The sequence below is a fragment of the Podarcis tiliguerta genome, assembly GCF_965153285.1.
Source record: "Podarcis tiliguerta genome assembly, chromosome: 12".
Taxonomy (NCBI): Eukaryota; Metazoa; Chordata; class Lepidosauria; order Squamata; family Lacertidae; genus Podarcis; species Podarcis tiliguerta.
In genome coordinates this window covers 48,037,367-48,058,102 of record NC_139545.1, presented here as the reverse complement: position 1 = coordinate 48,058,102, position 20,736 = coordinate 48,037,367, and the positions used below count along the sequence as shown (strand labels likewise).

General features: G+C 47.4%; 1 protein-coding gene across 2 annotated transcripts; it reads left to right on the top strand.

Moving 5' to 3' along the window:
- Window positions 1-3,446: 3,446 nt before the first annotated feature.
- Window positions 3,447-13,378, top strand: HTR5A (5-hydroxytryptamine receptor 5A). 2 transcript variants are annotated; one of them, XM_083406732.1, is made up of 3 exons: window positions 3,447-3,776; window positions 5,552-6,829; window positions 12,973-13,378. In XM_083406732.1, exons 2-3 carry the CDS (start codon window positions 6,086-6,088, stop codon window positions 13,303-13,305), a joined length of 1,077 nt encoding a protein of 358 aa, XP_083262858.1. In that variant the 5' UTR covers window positions 3,447-3,776; window positions 5,552-6,085; the 3' UTR covers window positions 13,306-13,378. The 2 variants fall into 2 exon arrangements, with proteins under 2 accessions (XP_083262858.1, XP_083262857.1); XM_083406731.1 differs by having other exon boundaries at window positions 3,461-4,301.
- The last annotated feature ends 7,358 nt before the right edge of the window (window positions 13,379-20,736 follow it).

The following is a 20,736-nucleotide window of genomic DNA, read 5'->3' as shown; positions in this document are numbered from 1 at the left end:
GGGTGGATGGGACGGGACTGGAATGTAATGATTATAATACACTTGAAGCAACTGGAGAAATAGTTCTACCAAATTCTTTCTAAAGTCTAAGCACACAGTTCTCACTATGAAGAAAAGTGGAGGAAAAGAAAAGCTTCTGATGGCATAAAATAGATGTCAAACTAGGCCCATTGAAAGTTCAAAGCATTGTAAGGACGACTGGTAATGAGGCCATCAAAGCACCTGTATAGCTGCCTCTCCCTTTGATCTTCTCAAGTTAATCATTTTCCATGATGTCAATTGTTTACTGGCTCTGTTGCCAGTTGTCCTCCAAGGTGCCAAAAACCTGGCAATAAACAAATCAGTCCCACATCTTGGCATTAAGAAGAAAGGCTCCCCCAAATCAATGGTAATTGAGTTTTAGAGTGCCATCAGTTTTCTGTCATTAAGGCCATCTGTCTCCTTGGCAGATTCCACAGTTGGTTCTGACAGCATCGCTTTACCAAATAAAAATAAAAATTGTGTATGACTTTTTAGATACCAAATCCTAGCAGACAATAATTTCTCATCATCATCGTCATTTCCCTCCCCTAAACCCAAATATTAATATTGCACAGGGCAAAACATTTACAGCATCACATAGCCTGGTATGAATTGCTGTGCTTCAAAACCTTATAGTCAGCATTTTAGAAAATAGCTAGGTTCTGAACAGCATATGATTTATTTTCTCAAAAGGTAAGACCATTGTCCTGTATGTGCTAGAAAATCAAAACTACAGAGCGAACTTTTCTAGCCTGTATAAATTATGCAAATTAAACAATCTGCATCTGTCAGGTTTACTTTGCTTGATTCATTGTGCTCCTGCCAGTGGTGTGAGAACAACAAGGAGCTCGCCAATACAGACACTGCAATCCAGCATCAGCAACTGGAGGACAGGCTTGCAGGTGTCATATTCTGGCAGCTCCAAGTGACCAACTTGCTCCAACAGAGGTTGGGGGCAGACTGAGGCCTTCTATGCCTCTGTCTCCAGACTAGCTTCTTCAAGCTCCATCACCTTGAGAGAACTACAGAGCCTTAAAGGGCAACCTTCTGGCTTCATTCCATAGCCTCCTGGTGTATTCCTGGATTGATGATGTGTGGTGGGAGGCATCTGGGTCTTCCAGATCTGTGAGAGTCCAGGCTCTGGTGGTCTGGAAGGTTCCTCTGGGAGTTCTTGTGCAACCATCTTAGGGGCAATGGTCTCACCATTTTCCACAGTCAGCTCTGAGCCTTGACCCAGAAAGCCAGATGGGGAACTGATGGCCAGTGCTGTTGATCATGTTGTGCAGTTAATTGGTTTCTATGTTTTCTAAACTGCTTAGAAGCCATCTGGGTGTTAAGCAGCCTATATATTATTAATATTACTCCTACTACTATTGCCTTTGAGGGACGCGGGTGGCGCTGTGGTCTAAACCACTGAGCCTAGGGCTTGCCGATCAGAAGGTCAGCAGTTCGAATCCCTGCGACGGGGTGAGATAAATAGGTACCGCTTCGGCAGGAAGGTAAATAGCGTTTCCGTGTGCAGCTCTGGTTCGCCAGAAGCAGCTTAGTCATGCTGGCCACATGACCCAGAAGCTGTCTGCGGACAAACGCCGGCTCCCTCGGCCAGTAAAGCAAGATGAGCACTGCAACCCCAGAGTCTGGGGTCCTTTACCTTTTTACTATTGCCTTTGAACCCACACTGCAAACACCACAGAGCAGTTCCATAGCCATTCAGCCAGTGAGCCCAGTTCAAAGTGCTGGTGCTTTTCTTTACAGCTAATCCTGGCTTTCTTGTACCTATGAGAACCCTTTGCTTTCATGGCCCTGGCATGTCAATCATCTTGGGGAAGGAGAGTAGCTCAGCACCTTTTATGCAGAAGCTCCCATGTTTGCCCCCTGCCATCTCCAGGCAGGGCTGGGAATGTCTCCCTGAAACTGGGGAACCATCACCAGTTGGCATTGACAGTACTGACATAGATGGGGTTCGTGTTTCCTTGGAATGAGGGACAGCAGAGATGACGGTGTCTTTAGGACATGTGGTTTATGTTTATACAACCTGATGTGTATAATATCCCCAAGAGGGCTTTGTTTCCCCAATAGCTGCAGCCTTGGATTCAAACAGAACTCAGGCATGGCTCTACTCTCTGACTTCCCAGCCTGCAGCCTTTTCTCTTCTAGCTTCTAGTTCACATCACTCAGCTCTCTCTGCTCTTAACGCTGTCTTTGTCCTTCCAAGGACCTTGGAGCTGAAGGAGGGAGCCCCACCCATTTGTCGTCTTTCACAGAGCCCCTTCCCTTGTTCCTCTTAATGGCCCATCACCCAGGCTATCACATCACCAGGAAGCTAGTCTGACTTCTCCAAGAATTATAAGAGGGCCTGGGCCTTCAGCATAACCCAAAAAAACCTCATAACAATGCAGGTTCCTGTGTCTTCTCTGACTGCCCCACCATCAACAGTGGAAGTGAAGTTGATGATGACTGGGGAGAGGGCAGTTTCTGATATGGCAACCCATTTGTGGAAGCCCTTCTTGGAGGTGGCAGATCTCCCCCAGACACAATTCTCTTTCCAGCACTAGGCAAACACCCTTAATTTTTCTCAGGCCTTTCCCCTCTGTGGAGTTTCATCATTCCATCAATTTCTCTTTGCTTTTGTGATGCAGTTTGCAGAACTGTTTGTTGTATTGCAATGAGCATGTGTTTTAATGTGTGCAAAAAGAGGGAGGGAAGCCTGTAAGCCCTAACCCTTGGAGAAGGGCTATAGCTGAGAGGCAGAGCACCTGGGTTGCAGGCAGAAGGTCCCAGGTTCAAATTCCCCACCCCTGCACATTTCTAGGTAGGGCTTAGGAAGCCTCTCGCCTGAAACCTTGGAGATGCGTCTGGGCAGACAATACTGAGCAGTCTGACTTAGAATCATAGAATCGTAGAGTTGAAAAGGACCCAAGAGCCATCTAGTCCACCCTTGCAATGCAGGAATCTCAACTAAGGCACCCACGGAGGATGACCATCCAACCTCTGCTAAGAAACCTCCAAGAGCCAGTCCACCACCTCCCGAGGGAGTCCGTTCCACTGTTCAGCCTTTCTCAACCTGTGGGTCCCCAGATGTTGTTGAACTACAACTCCCATCACCCCTAGCTAGCCAGGCCAGAGCTCAGGGATGGTGGGAGTTGTAGTCCAACAACATCTGGGGACCCACAGGTTGAGAACCGCTGGCTGTTCTTACTGTCAGAAAGTTTTTCCGTATGTCTAGTCGGAATCTTCTTTCCCGCAACTTGAAGCCATTGTTTCTCCCGAAGAGGAGAAAACAAGCTTGCTTATCTTCTATATGAGAGCCCTTTGGATACCTGAAGATTGCTATTCCTTGGCGCAAAGCCGGCGGCTCCCAGGGCCAAAGTGTTGCGGCGCATCCTGGCGAGCGCCTGCGAGGCTCCCCCGCCCCGGAAAAACCAACGCCGTGGGAGTGTAGAGGGACGGCGCTCGCAGAGCTTCGGCGGAGCTGGGGAGACTTTTCTCTCTGCCTGGAACAGGAAGGTCGGAGAGGAGGCAGGCGGGAAGGCGCGCGATGCGCGGATGAAGGGAGCCCCTCCGGGGACCAGGCGCCCTCCTGACCGCGCGGAGCCCTTGGGGACCCGGGCGGGCGCCGTCAGCTGATGGGCGCGCCTCGGCGTAGGAGCGAGACAGCGGACTCAGAGGAAGAGAAGAAGGAGGAGGAAGAGGAGGGCGGCTTCCCTTTGCTGCTGCAGCGCAGCCGCTGGAGCCGCAGAGCAGGCGCCCCGCAGGTATTGCCATCGCGCGGATCGGGCGCGGTTTCCCAAATAGAGCGTTGCGAGGGGGGAAGGGCGCAGAGAGAGACCCGCGTTGCAGCGCTAGCCTGTGTGTGGACACAAAAACACACGGCAGGGAGGTCCCGCCGAATTCAACGTGGCTTTCAGGCTCACACGATCCTGTGTTCCTTCCTGGAAGCGAGCCCCGTTGAATCCAGCGGGGTCTTCCTTTCTGGAATCGCTGCCTTAAAAAAAAGAAAGTCTCGTTGCGCCTCTCCGACTTCAGGCTGTTGTCTGGCAGCAAGTGCCATCGAATTCCTCGGGGCTTGCTGAGTGAGCGGCGGCATCCTAAACACCCTCGAGGGGGCTTCCTCCCGAGGAAGCGTGCTTAGGACTGCACGATAAGGCTGCAGCCCCGTGGAGCAGAGCAAGGGCGCACAACAGCGTTCAGCTTTAGCAGATTTATTGTGGCAGCGGCAAGATACCTCCATCCGATGGAAGGTACCCAGTTCGATGAGAGCGAGGGACTCTCAATTCACGGTGAGTGTCTCAGGTGCTGGTGGGGCTGGGACACACTTGGGGTTGGGGGAAGCCTCATGTTTGCAGAGTTCTTTGGAGGGTCCGTACTCGCCGTTTGCTTTTTGGTCTGTTCTTTGTGTGTGCTTGTGCAACGACCCTTGTGTGAGCCCATATCTCTGTCCCGTGGTGCGGTTGTCTGATCACACACAAACACACCAGGATCCCATAGGCATTATGTGGGGTAGTCTTCAGCAGTGCTATTTTTCTAGAAAAAGAGGTGCCGGAACTCACCATGAACACCTCCCTTGATCTCTTAGAATGGCAATTGCGCCCACCTGAGAGGTGTCAGAATTGAGTTCCAGCTGGAAAAAAAGTCCTGGTCTTCACTAACCTGGTGCCTGCAGATGTTTCAAACGACATCTCCTGTCAAGCCCCAGCCAGGGCAGCCAAAGTGATCTCCTGTTGAAGATGTTCCAAATGCTGAGCTTCCCCTGTGGAGTGCTTTGGCGAAAGCAGTGGCCAACATCCTCTTTCAGCTGCTTTTGCGGAAAATGCAAAAGGGATCCCTAAGAGTGCGTTTTCACACCCAACAGAGCTTGCCTTGGTTGCTTTATAATGCAATATACGGGCAACGTTCGCACTGGCCAGAATACTCAGTTGCATTACAAATGCCCACTGGAAAGAGAGACAGTATAGTCAGCCTGGTCTAAATTGTGATGGCCGCAGCTATCATTGGCTCTGATCTTTAGAAGTTTCCAAGTTGGGGGTGTGGGTTGTGGTTATTGCATTCTCAGAAAGATGTCAAAAGTGGTGGTGTCTGTGTTTAGCACCTGAATTAAAATCGATAGGGCTCAGGCTCGTGGGGAGACTGGGTCCTTAATTCTGTTTTTGGAGGCTTTGATTTCTCTGTGGCAAATGTGGCAAAGGCACATCAGGATCCCCCCCCCCCCGTATTGTATAATACATCTGTTTCTGTAAAGCATGGACCTGACCAAGAATAGATGACATTAAATCTAAGATTTCTCAAAGAAGGAGACAGAAGTGAAGGGGAGGCTAAAAAGTCAGAACTGTTGGTATTTGTAAGGGTTTTTTCTTCTCCTTCCTCCACTGCAATGGCATTATCTCTTGCTTTCTCTTTTGCCCTAAACTTCCTGCAACCAATGTGTTAACTTTCTAACGCTGCAAAAATGCTTCAGAAAAGCAGAAGACTTGGCATTCTCCAATGGAATGTGTATCGTTCTTAATGCAGGTTCTCTTTGGTCAATTTACAGATGCGGCAAACTCCGACACAGAATTTGGAATCTCTCACAAATATTTCCTTAGTATGTATCCCGGGCCTTCACCTGCTGGATCGATGCTTCACAAACCAGGAGTGTGACCGAGCTCTGGAGCCTGAAATACTATTGCTGTTATCATTACTTATTAAAAGCATATCACCACCCACCAGTCGATATTCTCTGGGGAGGTTTGCAAACCAGGCAGTATTAAAGCTATGACAAATACCACTTAAAAATTGACAATAAGGAATGCAAGACAGCAGCCAAAATGGAAATCCTGCCTTTCCTGGCAATGAAGATTTCATAAACAGATCCCAGTTCAGGTGACAAGCCAGGATAAGTCACAATAGCCTAACTGATAAACTCTGGATTGAGTAAAAAACCTGGCAACTCCCCCCCCCCCAATGAACACTGGTTTTTCCTTAACTATATAACCTGGGGGATAACGAGGAGACCACCTTTTACAACCAGAAGAAGCATTTCACTCCACTTTGCCTTCTGAAACTTTCTACTGCTCATCCTTGCACAATGGATTGGTGCCCCAACTTCACCTGCTTCTCAGTCACTACTTCAGCAGAATCTAACCGGACGGGCTCCAGCTCCCTCCTGGACCACCCTGGCGCCCGTGGACCCTTGTCTATCTTTAGCGTCCTCGTCTTGACTCTGTTGGCCATGTTGGTGATTGCCACTTTCCTCTGGAACGTGCTGGTCCTGGCGACCATCTTGCGTGTCCGCACTTTCCACAGGGTTCCTCACAACCTGGTGGCGTCCATGGCCATCTCGGATGTGATGGTGGCTGCCTTGGTGATGCCTCTCAGCCTGGTCCACGAACTGTCCGGGCGGCGCTGGAGGCTGGGGCGGATCCTGTGCCAGGTGTGGATCTCCTGCGATGTGCTGTGCTGCACGGCCAGCATCTGGAACGTCACGGCCATCGCTCTGGACCGCTACTGGTCCATCACTCGCCACCTAGAGTACACCCTGAGGACCCGCCGGCGCATCTCCAACATTATGATTGCTCTGACGTGGATCCTCTCGGCCATCATCTCTCTGGCTCCGGTGATCTTTGGCTGGGGGGAGACTTATTCGGAGGGCAACGAGGAATGCCAAGTCAGCCAGGAGCCTTCTTACACCATCTTCTCTACCTTTGGGGCTTTTTACCTGCCCCTCTGTGTGGTGCTCTTTGTCTACTGGAAAATCTACAAGGCAGCCAAGTTTCGCATTGGATCCCGGAAGAGCAACTCCATCACTCCTATCACACCTGAAGCCCTGGAGGTTAGTTTTTCATCAGGTGCTGCTGTCTGCTCTAGAATTGGGCAGCACATTCACACAGCAGACCTTCTGTTAGGCAGGGTGAAGTGGCTGCCAGTAATTTATTACTGTTGTTGTGTTTTTAGTACTGGGGACAGGCGCTTGTGGACTTTTCTGGTGGCCTTGTGTACTGTACACCTTGACTCAGGGAGGGGCACTGTTTGCTGCTCTGTGCTGGGCACCCAAATGTCTGTGGCTGGCCTTGACTAACAACCACTTTGAGCCCTGAGCACAGTGGCTAACGGCGAGTTGCTGAATTTATTTATCTTATGCAATGGCTGTTGCTGTCTGCTGCCTGAGTGTGTGAGCTCACAAGCCCTTGGCTCATATTTCATCTCAGCCAGGAACTCCCTAGCCATCCTTAGGTAGTCATTGTTCCCTCTGCACCTTCTCTTCACCTCCCCCCCCCCTCGCTCAATCTGAAATAAGAAGGCATTAATCCTGGTTTTCTTTACAGGGTTGTTGCAAAGATAATATCCGTGAAGCACTTGGAAAACTTGAAAGTGTCAAGTATTAAAAGACACATATTGGCTTTAGTGGGCTATCTCCCACTAAAGATATTTAAGTTTAATCTTAACAGTGTTCTTGACATCAGTCAGGGCTTTCGTTCTTTTTCTCTTTGGGGCAGAACCAGTGCTGCTTTGTTCAGGATTCTAGCCAGCCAACAAGCCATGCCCTGTTATTCCATTCCATTCTCCAATCTGCTACCTACTATCCATTCAGCATTCCTTATCCACTGATCTTGTGCCGTTCTCAATGAGCTGCTTTTTGCCCTCTCCTGCATAGTTCTCCCCCAGCCACGCAAAATATGGTACCTTTCTTGTAGTTCTGCAAACATTGCCGTTTCTTTAAGCCTGTTTATACCTCCCTTCTTGTGTGTGGGTGTGCGGTTTTGGTTTCATAAGGTTCCATGCATGAAGAATGAGTTTGCTATGCGTATATCATATTAATCCCTTAATTAAGCAAACAGGATGAAAACTGAGATACATTTCACACATAGGAGAACCTACACAATTCAAGCCCTTTGTATTTTCTTGTGGATGCATTATCTAAAAGCACTCAAGGGAGAGCTCACAAAAGGCTTTTCTTCTTACACAGGTCTGGGACCATAAGACTATCCATACAAAATAATTTGAAATTGTAAGGCAGAAAATAAGCGTCAGTATTCTCGGAAGTCATTGGTTCCATTTATTTAGGACACAGCATCCACTAAAAATCTTGTTTGTTTGTTTTAGGGTGTCATATGGACTAGAAACATAAGCAGCCTTAAAAAGAAAAAGAAAATAGCAAGGGTAGGGAATAGCTGCTAAAAAGACTAATCCTAGAACTGATACCATTTTACAGACAGGATAGTGTGCCTTTAGGGACGCGGGTGGCTCTGTGGGTTAAACCACAGAGCCTAGGACTTGCCGATCAGAAGGTCGGCGGTTTGAATCCCCGCAACAGGGTGAGCTCTCGTTGCTCAGTCCCTGCTCTTGCCAACCTAGCAGTTCGAAAGCACGTCAAAGTGCAAGTAGATAAATAGGTACCACTCCGGCGGGAAGGTAAACGGCGTTTCTGTGTGCTGCTCTGGTTCACCAGAAGCGGCTTAGTCCTGCTGGCCACATGACCCGGAAGGTGTACGCTGGCTCCCTCGGCCAAAAAGGCGAGATGAGCGCCGCAACCCCAGAGTCAGCCACAACTGGACCTAATGGTCAGGAATCCCTTTACCTTTACCTTAGTGTGCCTTTAACAGTTGTCAGACAGGCTGGCAGGTATCAACAGAACCTTTTATTGATACAGAGATGTGGTAATGGGGGAACATTTTAAAGACAAATGAAATGGATTCTAAGTCAGATCACTGGTCTGTCTCGCTCTATGCTGCCTACACTGACTGGCAGAAGCACTCCAGGTTTTCAGTCTGGAGTCTTTCTTAACACTACCTGGCACAAGAGCCAACTCGTAGGTGCTTTGAGGGCTTCAGCCCCCACAATAAAATATTTGAGGGGGCTGGGCCCCCACAAAGGTTATGGGCATTCCCATTCACATGGTGTGTGTGCACTGAGTCATGTGATCGGTTATGCAGAGTGGGGCTTTCCTGGGCCCCCACAATATTTTATCCAAGTTGGCACCTGTGCTACCTGGAGATGGGAGGAATTGAACCAGGGACCTTTGCATGGTGCCAGGCTACTTTGAGCCCTTGGCAAGGCTAACTGCTTGCTCACCCTCCTGCCAATCACTAAGTTCAATTTTCAAAAGCAGGTGTCTTGCAGAAAAAGTGAACAGCACAAAACTTGAAACTGCCACATCTACTTTAAATTGCAAGAATAAGTAGTACAACCATCTTTGGCTACCTTTCTCAAATGCAATTTTTTTAAAAACCAACAACACATGTTTCAGCACCCAAATCATTTTGAATAATCTTGTGAATTGTGATGTCAAAATTTACATCTCTTTAAAGTTTCAATTCCAGGCACATCAACATCTCACTTTGCATGCCTTCCCCTTTGCAATTTTTGCCACCAATTCCTTCAGCTCAAGGAATTTATTCCACTCCTAGAGCTATAATTCCCTATGAAGAGGGATTGATTGTTAAACCACTCAGAGAACAGTAGCTCTGAGATGGGAACAGGGGCATCCCAACAACTCTCAGCACCCTTAACAAACTACAGTTCCCAGAATTATTATTTTTTTGGGTGGGGGGGACTATGACTGTTAAAAATGGCATCATAGTGCTATAAACCTATGGTGTGAATGTGGCCAAAATGAAAGGCAATATCTAAAGATTGTATGTAAATATAGCTGTATTTCACTCCCATGAGCCTCGGCAGTTAACTGAGCCATGCAGAAGCTAACACTTTCATTTTAGTGCCAAAAATTTAAAACCCAGTCCATTTATGTAGGGTTCCTTTCAGTGTCTCTGCATAAACTCCATAAGTCACCAGTTAACAATTGGTTCATCTGCAGAACATCCCAATTGAATCTTGTCTTTATTAAGAATCCATTTGTTGATCCTCCGCAGCCCTGGCCCCTTAGCCTTCTGTGCCTGAGTACCATCTTGCAGCCAACAGCTACATTTGGCAGCTTGACAATACACGACACTTGGGGAGCGACCCACACCAAGGCAGCTGTGACCCACCCTTTGGGACCTGGCACCTCCTGCTTTTTAATCTCACAACTTCAGCCCCGGCTGGCCAGCAGCACATTATACTGCAGCTCCTATTTAACATTTAATTAGCATCTTTATTGTGCTAGGCATCGTACACCACAAAGGCTTGACATTCTCCCTGCCCAGAGGATAAAACAAAATGAAAACTCAGGCAGGCTTGGAGGAGCGGAGGGGCTGGGGAGACGACGGAAAGCACAGAACAGGTGAAGCTACAAATTGGGGTGCGGGGAAGGCTTTGCGGAATCAGTGGATGCTGAGGAACATAAGAAGAATCTACTGGATCTAGCAATGGCCCATCTAGCTCTGCATCCTCTTCTCCCAGTGCCTGGCCAGATATCGATGGGAAACCTTCATCAGGACCTGAGCACAAGAGCTTAGCCAGCATGGCTTATAGCTATAGATAGCTTTAAAGGTAAAGGGACCCCTGACCATTAGGTCCAGTTGTGAAGGACTCTGGGGTTGCGGCGCTCATCTCGCTTTATTGGCCAAGGGAGTCGGCGTACAGCTTTCGGGTCATGTGGCCAGCATAATTAAGCCACTTCTGGCAAACCAGAGCAGCGCATGGAAACGCCGTTTAGCTTCCCGCCGGAGCGGTACCTATTTATCTACTTGCAGTTGGTGCTTTCAAACTGCTAGGTTGGCAGGAGCAGGGACCGAGCAACGGGAGCTCACCCCATCGCAGGGATTCGAACCGCCGACCTTCTGATCGGCAAGTCCTAGGCTCTGTGGTTTAACCCACAGCACCACCCGCGTCCCTTATGGATAGCTTTACGCTCCATGAATTTGTCTAATTCCCTTTGAAAGCCATTCAAGTTGATGGCCGTTGCGGCTTCCTGTGGGAGCAAGTTGCCTAGTTTTAATTATGTGTTGCATGAATGGATACTTCCTTTTATCTGTCCTGAATATTCTGACTTTCAGCTTAATTGGAAGTCCTGGTGTTATGAGGGAGGGAGAAAAACTTTCCCTATCCACTTTCTCCATCCCATTCATAATTTTATAAACTTCCATAAACACACCACCTCCTACTCTTGCCTTTTCTCTAAACTGAAAAGTCCCAAATGTGGCAGCCTTTCTTTGTAGGGGGAGCTGCTCCATCCTTTGATCATTTCAGTTGCCCCTTTCTGAACCTTTTCCAACTCTGCCATATCCTTTTTGAGGTGAGGCGACCAGAACGACCCACAGTGTTCCAACTGCAGTCACACCAGAGATATTCTCAGTATAAGGGATCTGCTAAGTACATGCCTCTAGCCATAGATTCTGCTTGTTTATCTAATGCACAGGGCTTTATAGCGTTATAGAAAAGCATGAGGTTGCTGCAGTCGCAACATAATGTATCAATATGAAAAATACATTGGGGGGCAAAAATAAAACGTTGGAAATCTTATAGGTGGAGAAAAATACAATCTCCCAGTGATGTAACTTTAGTGTTGTTGTTTAGTTGATTAGTTGTGTCCGAGTCTTCAGGACCCCATGGACCAGAGCATGCCAGGCACTTGACTTTTATATGCCTGTTGTTATTGTCCATGGAGCTTTCTTGGCAGCGATACTGGAGTGGATTGCCGGTTCCTTCTCCAGGTGGATCACATTTAGTCTAAACTCTCAGCTATGACCTGTCCGTCTTGGGTGGCCCTGCACGGCATATCTCACAGCTTCTTTGAGTTATTCAAGCCCCTTTGCCACAACCAGGCTGTGATCCATGATCCATGTACAGTCCATCAAATGAGAGGGGAAGGGTAAAAACTTGTTTTCACAGGGCACTAGTCATCCAGGGAAGGGAATCTGTATCTTAGTTGTAGAGCCCATCTTTTGCATACATAGGGTATGAGGTTTAATCTCTGGCATCTCCAGGTAGGGCTAAGACCCCCATCTGACCCTCAGATAGCTTCTGCCAGTCAGTGTCACCAATACTGTTAGATGAGCTGACTTGGTAGAAAACATCTCCCTGTGGACCAGGTGATCTTGTCAACAGGGAGTGTGGACTTCTCATTTGGGCAGCTGGGCTGCCTGCAGTCCCTGGCCTTTCCCGACAGTGACAGTGATTGATGGGGGGGTAAAAGTCACCCCATTCCACTGGGGTGTTGCATAACTCTCCGCTGGTTAGCTTTTGCGTTGTGGTGTGAACTAGAGGTAGTCAAAGGTGGACAACTGCTCTGGATAGCCGGTGGCCTTCCAACCCTTTGCCCTGAAAGTTGTTGTCGTTTAGTCGTGTCTGACTCTCCGTGACCCCATGGACCAGAGCACGCCAGGCACTCCTGTCTTCCACTGCCTCTCGCAGTTTGGTCAAACTCATGCTGGTAGCTTCGAGAACACTGTCCAACCATCTCATCCTCTGTCGTCCCCTTCTCCTTGTGCCCTCCATCTTTCCCAACATCAGGGTCTTTTCCAGGGAGTCTTCTCTTCTCATGAGGTGGCCAAAGTATTGGAGCCTCAGCTTCAGGATCTGTCCTTCCAGTGAGCACTCAGGGCTGATTTCCTTCAGAATGGAGAGGTTTGATCTTCTTGCAGTCCATGAAAGTACTTGAGGTCTTTTGAGTGTTCAGCTCTCCCTCTTCTCCCAAGGCAAAAGGGGCCCCCCAGCAGTAAAAGATGGTGCTCTGGGTATCTGTAGGGGGGCTCCCCACCTCCTCCACCACCTTCTGTAAGGTAAGGTGTGGTGTCTTTTTAGGTAAGAGGGGGGTGGAAAGGTGGCTGTTCCAGGAGTGCAAGCCAAATTGAGGCTGTGACCACTATATATTGCCCCCCCCCCATTGAGGGTATGCATAGGAGGTGTTCAGCTGTGTGCGCGCACCTGCTTGGAACTCTCACCCCACCGCAAAACTCCAGGCAAACCTCTGCTGGGCATCATCTTGCAAATTAGCATGCAGCACACAGGATTTCGTGTTTGGCAACTGGCAGGTGGCAGGCCGGCCAGCAAAACAAACACACACATGCGTCTGAAGATTATGTTTGTCTTTGGCAGGTGAAGGAAGCCTCCCAGCAGCCGCAGATGGTGTTCACCGCCCGGCACGCCACCGTCACCTTCCAGACAGATGGAGACACGTGGAGGGAGCAGAAAGAGAAGAGGGCTGCCCTTATGGTGGGCATCCTCATCGGGGTGTTTGTGCTGTGCTGGATCCCCTTTTTTATCACAGAACTCATCAACCCCCTCTGTTCCTGTGACATACCCCCACTCTGGAAAAGCATTTTCCTTTGGCTCGGCTATTCCAATTCTTTCTTCAACCCTCTGATCTATACTGCCTTCAACAAGAACTACAACAACGCTTTCCGGAACCTCTTCTCCAGGCAGCAGTGAGTGAGGAGGGCAAAGGAAGAAGGAAGGCCTTTCTAAAAACTTTCCCCTTCCCTAAATTACTTAAAGAGACATGGCGGGGGGGGGGGGGCTCCTTATATCACAATAAATGCTCAATTATCACAGGGCATTCAGACTTCTTTCTTGAAGCACTTGGTGAAGAGATTGTGTTTTCCCAGCACAAAGAAGCAACATTTTATTATTGGGATTACCTGATTTCCCTTGCTAATGTTGTGTGGAAGATAATGTTTCTGAGCACCATGGAATGGTCTCCCCTGGGAATTAGCGTGTGACACCATGTGTAATGAGCTATGCCAATTTCTTCTCATGCCCACACCCTTTTATTGGAGAGGAAACATTAACCTACAAAGTGCTTTTTGGCCAAGCCTCACTTAATATCTCAAGAGTTGGCTCAGTCGGTAGAGCACAAGATTTAAACTCAGGGCTGTGGGTTTGAGCCCCACATGGGGCAAAGGATTCCTGCATTTCTAGAGGTTGGACTAAATGACCCCTGTGGTCCCTTCCAACTCTACGATTCTATCTGCCCCACACCTGAAGTCACACTTTGAGGCCTGGTGGACCTAATTTTGCTCTTGAACTCGAGGTTCCCCACCCCAACCTTTATCATGAACTTACTGATTAACTGAAAACCAGGTTTCTCGAGACAGATTGATGCCATCATCAACAATTTCTATACTGCTTAATATATAAATCTCTAAGTGGTATACAACTTTTAAAAAAGCACAAATTTAATAAAAAATCTACAAGACAACCATCAATTTAAGTTACTATAAACTGCAATAAAAATAAAGAGATGGGCCAGCACTCTGTGGCTTGGTCAGGCATGCGCAGGGAAGCCTGCCTGCAGGCCAGCCCTTTCCCTGCTTTTGGGCTGTGCAGTATATGGTATTAGAGGGATGGGGATGGAGGATCCAAGAAGAAGAAGCCCAAGACTGCAGGACTGGAGGTGGTGGACAGCTGCTTGGGGTCGCAGAAGGAGGGAGGCAGGTTCTCTCCCCCCCCCCCGTGTGAATTATTATTTATGAATCCATGAACTGCTTAATGCCAAGATAGGCTTCTAGGCAGTTTACAAAGATAAAAACATGTTGAACCTCTAGTGGCAGGGAGTTCCACTGAATAGGACCTGCCACACAAAAGGTTTCTGTTCTTAGCAAAGACTGACCAAATTTCAGAAGCACCAGAAGTGCTTTATCAGAGGATCTCAGTGGTTAAGGATTCAGACAATCCTTAAGGTATTTTTGGCTCAGGTTGCTTAACACAAGAACCTTGAACCTGAACCTCATAGCAAGTTGGGAACTGGAGCAGCTCTTTCGGTAGTGGAGTAACATGTTGCCAGTAATCTGTGCCTGTGAGCAGTCTGTTCACTGCAATTTTCACTCACTTCAGCTTCTGGATGAGCCCCTCGTGAAGCATGTTACAGTAACCAAGTCTTGAGGTTAACAATACATGGACTACTGTGGTCCAACTATTGAAGTCTAAGAATGGCCACAGCTGGTATATCAGAAGACACTACGGGCCACAGAGCATATCTGGGCCTCTGGTGACAAAGATGGATCAAGGAGTTTGCCCTAAGCTGTGGACCTCTGAAGGAATGCAACCCCATCGCAAACAGGCCATTGAACTTTCTCCTGGACATGAGAATCACCCTGCACAAGGAGGCCTCCACCTTTCCAGGCTTCAAGCTCAGTTTATGGATCCTCATCTAGTCCAACACACTGCCTTCATGTACCAGTCCAGTAGTCTGACTCAGATGTAACAGAGTTGGGTATCATTAGCATATCGTTAACACTTCACTTTGAAACTCCCAGTGAACACTCCCAATGGCTTCATAAGGATGCTAAACAGCACTGGGGATGGAATCTTTCCTTGTGGCACTTATTAGCATAAACACCAGAGGCCAAAGAGCAACTCTCCCAGTGCTACCCTTTGCTCATGGCCCTGAAAGAAGTAGCAGAGCTATCATACATCCCACACCATCCAGAAGGATACCATGGCCAATGGTATGAAAAGACACAGAGATCAAGAAGGAGCAGCATTGTGCTTCTTCTGTCCTCCTCTCTATAAAGTACATCTGTCACGGCAACCAAAGCTGATTTGATCCCAAACCCAGGCTTGGAACCAGACTGAAATGGATCCAGTTAATCAACCTCATCCAGGAATGCTTGCAGTTGTTCCACCACAACATTCTCAATGGCCTTATTCGTTTATTGCATATCTAGCCCACTTTTTCTCCAAGGAACTCTAGGTGGCTTACATGGTTCTCCCCCTCCTCAGTTAATCTCCACAACAACCCTGTGAGGTAGGTTAGGCTGAAAGGCAGTGGCTGGCCCAAGAAGATCACCCACTGAACTTCATGGCTGAGTGGGGATTTGAACCATGATCTTCCATGGTCCAACACTCTGATCACTACACCGCACTGTCTCTCAAAAAGGAAAAGCCTTAAAAGTGGCCTTAAATTGATATGCGCACACAGATTAAAATGAGAAAAAATACAAGGCAAATAATAAGTTGGTATCTAGACACACCTCCTGCTGTTCTAGCTACAACTGGGTAACATTCCATTCTACCTGTCAACTGGTTTCAGCTATGTTGTTCTCCACAATTCCCCTCATGTTTCAACCTTTATTATTTCATGCATACTGAAGTGCAGTTGAATGCCGTATTAATTCTGTTCTGTGCACATTATTATTATATATCCCATGGCCAAGCCCTGCTGAGTAGTACAGTGGTACCTCTGGTTACAGACGCTTCAGGTTACAGACTCTGCTAACCCAGAAATATTACCTCGGGTTAAGAACTTTGCTTCAGGATGAGAACAGAAATCGTGCAGCGGCGGCGCAACGGCAGCAGGAGGCCCCATTAGCTGAAGTGGTGCTTCAGGTTAAGAACAGTTTCAGGTTAAGAACAGACCTCCAGAACGAATTAAGTTCTTAACCCGAGGTACCACTATACATGTATATATAAATACTGTCCCAGGCATAGTCCCCAAGGAGGTGCCGTCTAGGAGAGCAGGTTAGTTTGCTAGAGATCAGCACCATGGTCAGCTCACTGCAGAGCTCGTCTAACAGAATCAGGTCAGAATACAAGGCAATCCAGAGCAGTGAGTATGGAAAGTTGCTCCAGCAACAGCCTGTGGCTTTAAGTACTGTATAATAAGTCCACAATTTAAGCAAGGGTTCGGTTCCCAGGAACTGCTAAAGCAAAAATGCATAAAGCCAGGAAGGCCCCTTAACCTGCAAGCTGCTCCCCTAGTTCTCAGACCACCTCCACTTGCTCTCTGTGCTCTTGCTAGGCCCTATTTCTCTCTCCAAATCTCCAGCTGACTCTCTGACAACGCCTAAACACTCCCAGGGTGAGTGCAATGGCTGCTGGGATTGCTAACTGCTGTTTCCCACTCTCCCTACCACTCTTTTCCTACCACATAGTTTGATTCTCCCTGTGTTTTTCTGATTTATTTATTGATTTTTTCAATTGCCTTTGTAAGGTTGTGATCACATAAGAAAAGGGAGTGTACGTCGCAGTCTTACTGTAGGCCTGCAATCAGGTTAGTGTATCAAGCTTGGCACCCTAAGGGGGAAAAGTCTGGGGACTTAAAGGAGGCCTGTTCTATTTCTCACGTTCTATTTCTCCAGAGCAGCTAGGTCGTTCCAGCTGGAATTGGATGGTTAGTGCAGAGGTTGCCTCGAACACTATAGAGATGTCTGAGGAGGGGTTCTCTGAGTCAAGAGGAAGGTTAACTCCTCTAGCTCTGCAGCTCTAGCTAATGGGTCTTTCCTCCCAGGAAGCCTCTGGTGAAGCAATGATATCGGAGGTTCTTTCCATGCATGTTTCATGCAGCCAGTCATTTCTGACCTCCATGTTAGCAGACTCACCCACAAATACCAGCAGGTCTGAATCCTGGGCCACACAACTTATGAAGAATCTGCTCAATGCAAAGTATGTGCTAAGTATGCTCTCCATGTATAGGAAAAGTGAACATCATGACTGAATCAGGCTCGTACTAATAAAACATTTCTGGACCAAAATCTGCAGCTATGCAATTTTAAGTATCTGAGGTCTTCTGATGGAGTATTATTCCCACGGAGTATTAAAACGGTGTTATTCTGGCAGGCCTTTCAAACTTGAGATTCTTTGCCAACCTGCTCTTACTGATGTGTTTGATGTTTTTATTGTAATTTTATGTTTTAAGCTGTATACCACCTTGTGACATTTTATATGAAAGTGCAGTTTAGAAGTACTGGAGGAAAATAAAATATATGGAAAAGTATGTTTTTCGTTCTATGTAATTCATTGGTTTCCCAGCACCTGAAATGAACAGCACACCAAATGATAGTTACCTTGGGCTGAAGTTTTTCTTATATGCCAGCAGTAGAAAAGCCAGCAGAGGTGAATGGAACAAATGTGTTGTGGTGCTAACCAGACTAAGTCTGTTTCAGAAGCTTGTAGCTGCTGTGCAATCCCAGCACCGACATACAAAACCTAGCACTCTCTGCAAACACCCAATGTCCAGGGAAATCAAATGGTTCATATTTCCAAGTAGCCGTATTGAGGATAAGAACTAGGAGTCTGGTGCACATTTCGAAAGCATCTTGTCTGTGCTGAAGCAAAGCAGGCAATTGCTGCAGCTTTTTGAGATATCAGGCTTTTAAATCCAGCGAAGGATAAAAATATATCACTTCAACTTAAGCATGTGATAAGGGAGAATTTCTCCTTTATCCCCAGGACTCTCTGATTTTTGCATGAAGGGCTGGGGAGTGGGAACTGATTGTAGCTTGCTGAACAACTGTGGGTACATTCTATAGTAGTTCAAGTTTTGATAGAGGAGTAAACAAGAAAAAGAGAGAGGAGAGCGAGGACTACCTAAAGGTATAAGGGACATGCAAATCCTGCCTACACACAGACTGAAGCACAACTCAGTTTTTCCATGTGAAACAAGATGTGTAGACAGAACACTAAAGAGTGTGTTGCATTCAAGAGAATGGAATGGTTTCTGAGCTATGGCTTGTGCATCTATATAAACTGATGCTAATGTCTGGACTTGAACTGGCAAGAGTTAATCTTTTTTAAAAATATATTAAAAAAACATTGTCCCTCCTGGTAGGGCCAAGTCTGGAACAGAGACTGGACAGGAGCAGACTCAGGCAAAGCCTGACTGATTGTATGTGAATCCAGGCAGATCAACAATAGGTGGGAGCTGGAGTGCAATAAATAGGTAGAGGACTCCAAGTTTCCCATCCAGTGTGATGTAGTGGATAAGAGCGGTGGACTGGTAATCTGGTGAACCGGGTTCGCTTCCCCGCTCCTCCACATGCAGCTGCTGGGTGACCTTGGGCTAGTCACACTTCTTTGAAGTCTCTCAGCCCCACTCACCTCACAGGGTGTTTGTTTGTTGGGGAGGAAGGGAAAGGAGATTGTTAGCCGCTTTGAGGCTCCCTAAGGGGAGTGAAAGGTGGAATATCAAGTCCAGGCAGATCAACAACAGGTGGGAGCCGGAGTGCAATAAACAGGTAGAGGTCTCCAAGTTCCCCATCAGGTGTGTAGTGGATAAGAGCAGTGGACTCGTAATCTGGTGAACCGGGTTCGCTTCCCCGCTCCTCCACATGCAGCTGCTGGGTGACCTTGGGCCAGTCACACTTCTCTGAAGTCTCTCAGCCCCACTCACCTCACAGAGTGTTTGTTGTGGAGAAGGAACTGCCCCACCAACCTAAGTCTGCCCTGAGCCAGCCCCCACCTGCCTATCTTCTTGCTTTGAACCAATCAGGAGGCAGCTTTGCCTGTGATTGATTCTGATTCCACTCACTGCTGCTCTCCCTGCCTTCCACCCCATCAGCTCCACCACTGTATCTATCTGCCATTTGCTGTTGTCCTTATTATTAGGTAATCATGTCTAACCTTTCCTGTAAACGAATAGCATTGCAATACTCAAATTGTCAGTCCACAGGTTCCATTCAACAGCACTTTGAAGAGGAGAAAGAATGATTAAGACTGTGAGGCAGTCGTGTTTTTCTTTAACTTAATATCTTGAAAGGGTATTATTATTGCTCCTTCAAAGCTCAAGAGAACTCGAGGAACAACTTAGCTAACCTTTACCCAACTGGGAGATTAAGATTTCTCTTCACATGCTCAGATGGTTCAGTGTAAAAAGTACAGAATGTTACGGACTGAAAGTTAATAGCAAGAGCCTGGAGGGTGTGTTTTGAAAGCTGCCTAGTACAAACCCCCACAGCCACTGAACATAACTGAATGCGTATAATCAAGGCTCAGGGAAACAGCAGCTTTAAGGCACAGCTTCCAGCTTGCACCGGCTTCCTTTGTGGAAGAAAAAGTACAAAAAACGGTGCTTAGAGGCAAATGCTGCAAACTAATTCTTGGCTGGCTTTCTGTAAGGGCATAAGAATCCAAGTGGATCAAAGCAAAAGGGTTATGCACTCCAGGATCCCATTTTCCACAGTGGCTTAGGTCTTGGGGAACCCCACAAACAGGCAGAACTGTGGGGGCAATAGCCCTCTCCTGATATTGCTCCCTGCCACTCATATTCAGCAGCAATTTGGCTCCGGGTAGAGAGGTTTCACTTACAGCACAATCCTATGCATATGTGTCTATTCAGAAGTGCAATGGGGCTCACTGCTAGGGAAGGGCTGTTGATCTGTGGTAGAGCATCATGCAGAAGGTCCTGGGCTCAATCCTCATTATCTACAGGTAAGGTTAGGTGAGAAACATGCCTGAAACTCTATCCCCCCCCCCGAATTAAATCCACCAAGGTAGTAGACATCTTCAAATCTACTTTATTTTGCCTTCCCTGAATACTCTGCCCATCCATTTTCATTAGATCTTCCTTGAGTGGTAGCAGACTTTTTTACACGGTAAGCTTCCTTGTGAAGAAAGTACTATATAGGGAGCCTGAGAAATGCCACGTTTAAGAGGCCTTGTAGCCTGAGACAAGCCCCACCTTTCCCCAGAGCTCTTTGGCAGCTTATGGACACTTTGATAAGTTAGTTCTGCACAGATTTATAAAATAGTTGCAACAAACAGCTGTATGGCTATTAGGTATATATCTTTTTTCCACACCAGAATAATAGTGTCTGTTTTAGAGTCTAACAGTCTGCTTTTCTTCTTTCCTTTTTTGTTACGGATTGTATAAAACCTGAAAATTAGTTTTTAAAGATTGATTTTAGAGGCCACTAATAATCTGTGGCCCTAACCTGTCACGTATAAATCCAGCACTGGGTGTCAGTTCCCCAAAAGCAACATGTGAAGTCCCCCATGTCTCTGCCCAGCCAGGCAAACATTCAAAACTGTCTCCTGCACCGGCTGTACTCCAAAACCCAGCTATTAAACCATTTATCTTCAAGCCCCACTCAAGCTGGCCGAGGTCTAGTAGCTAATGGCTAGCTAACAACCCACCAAAAGGCC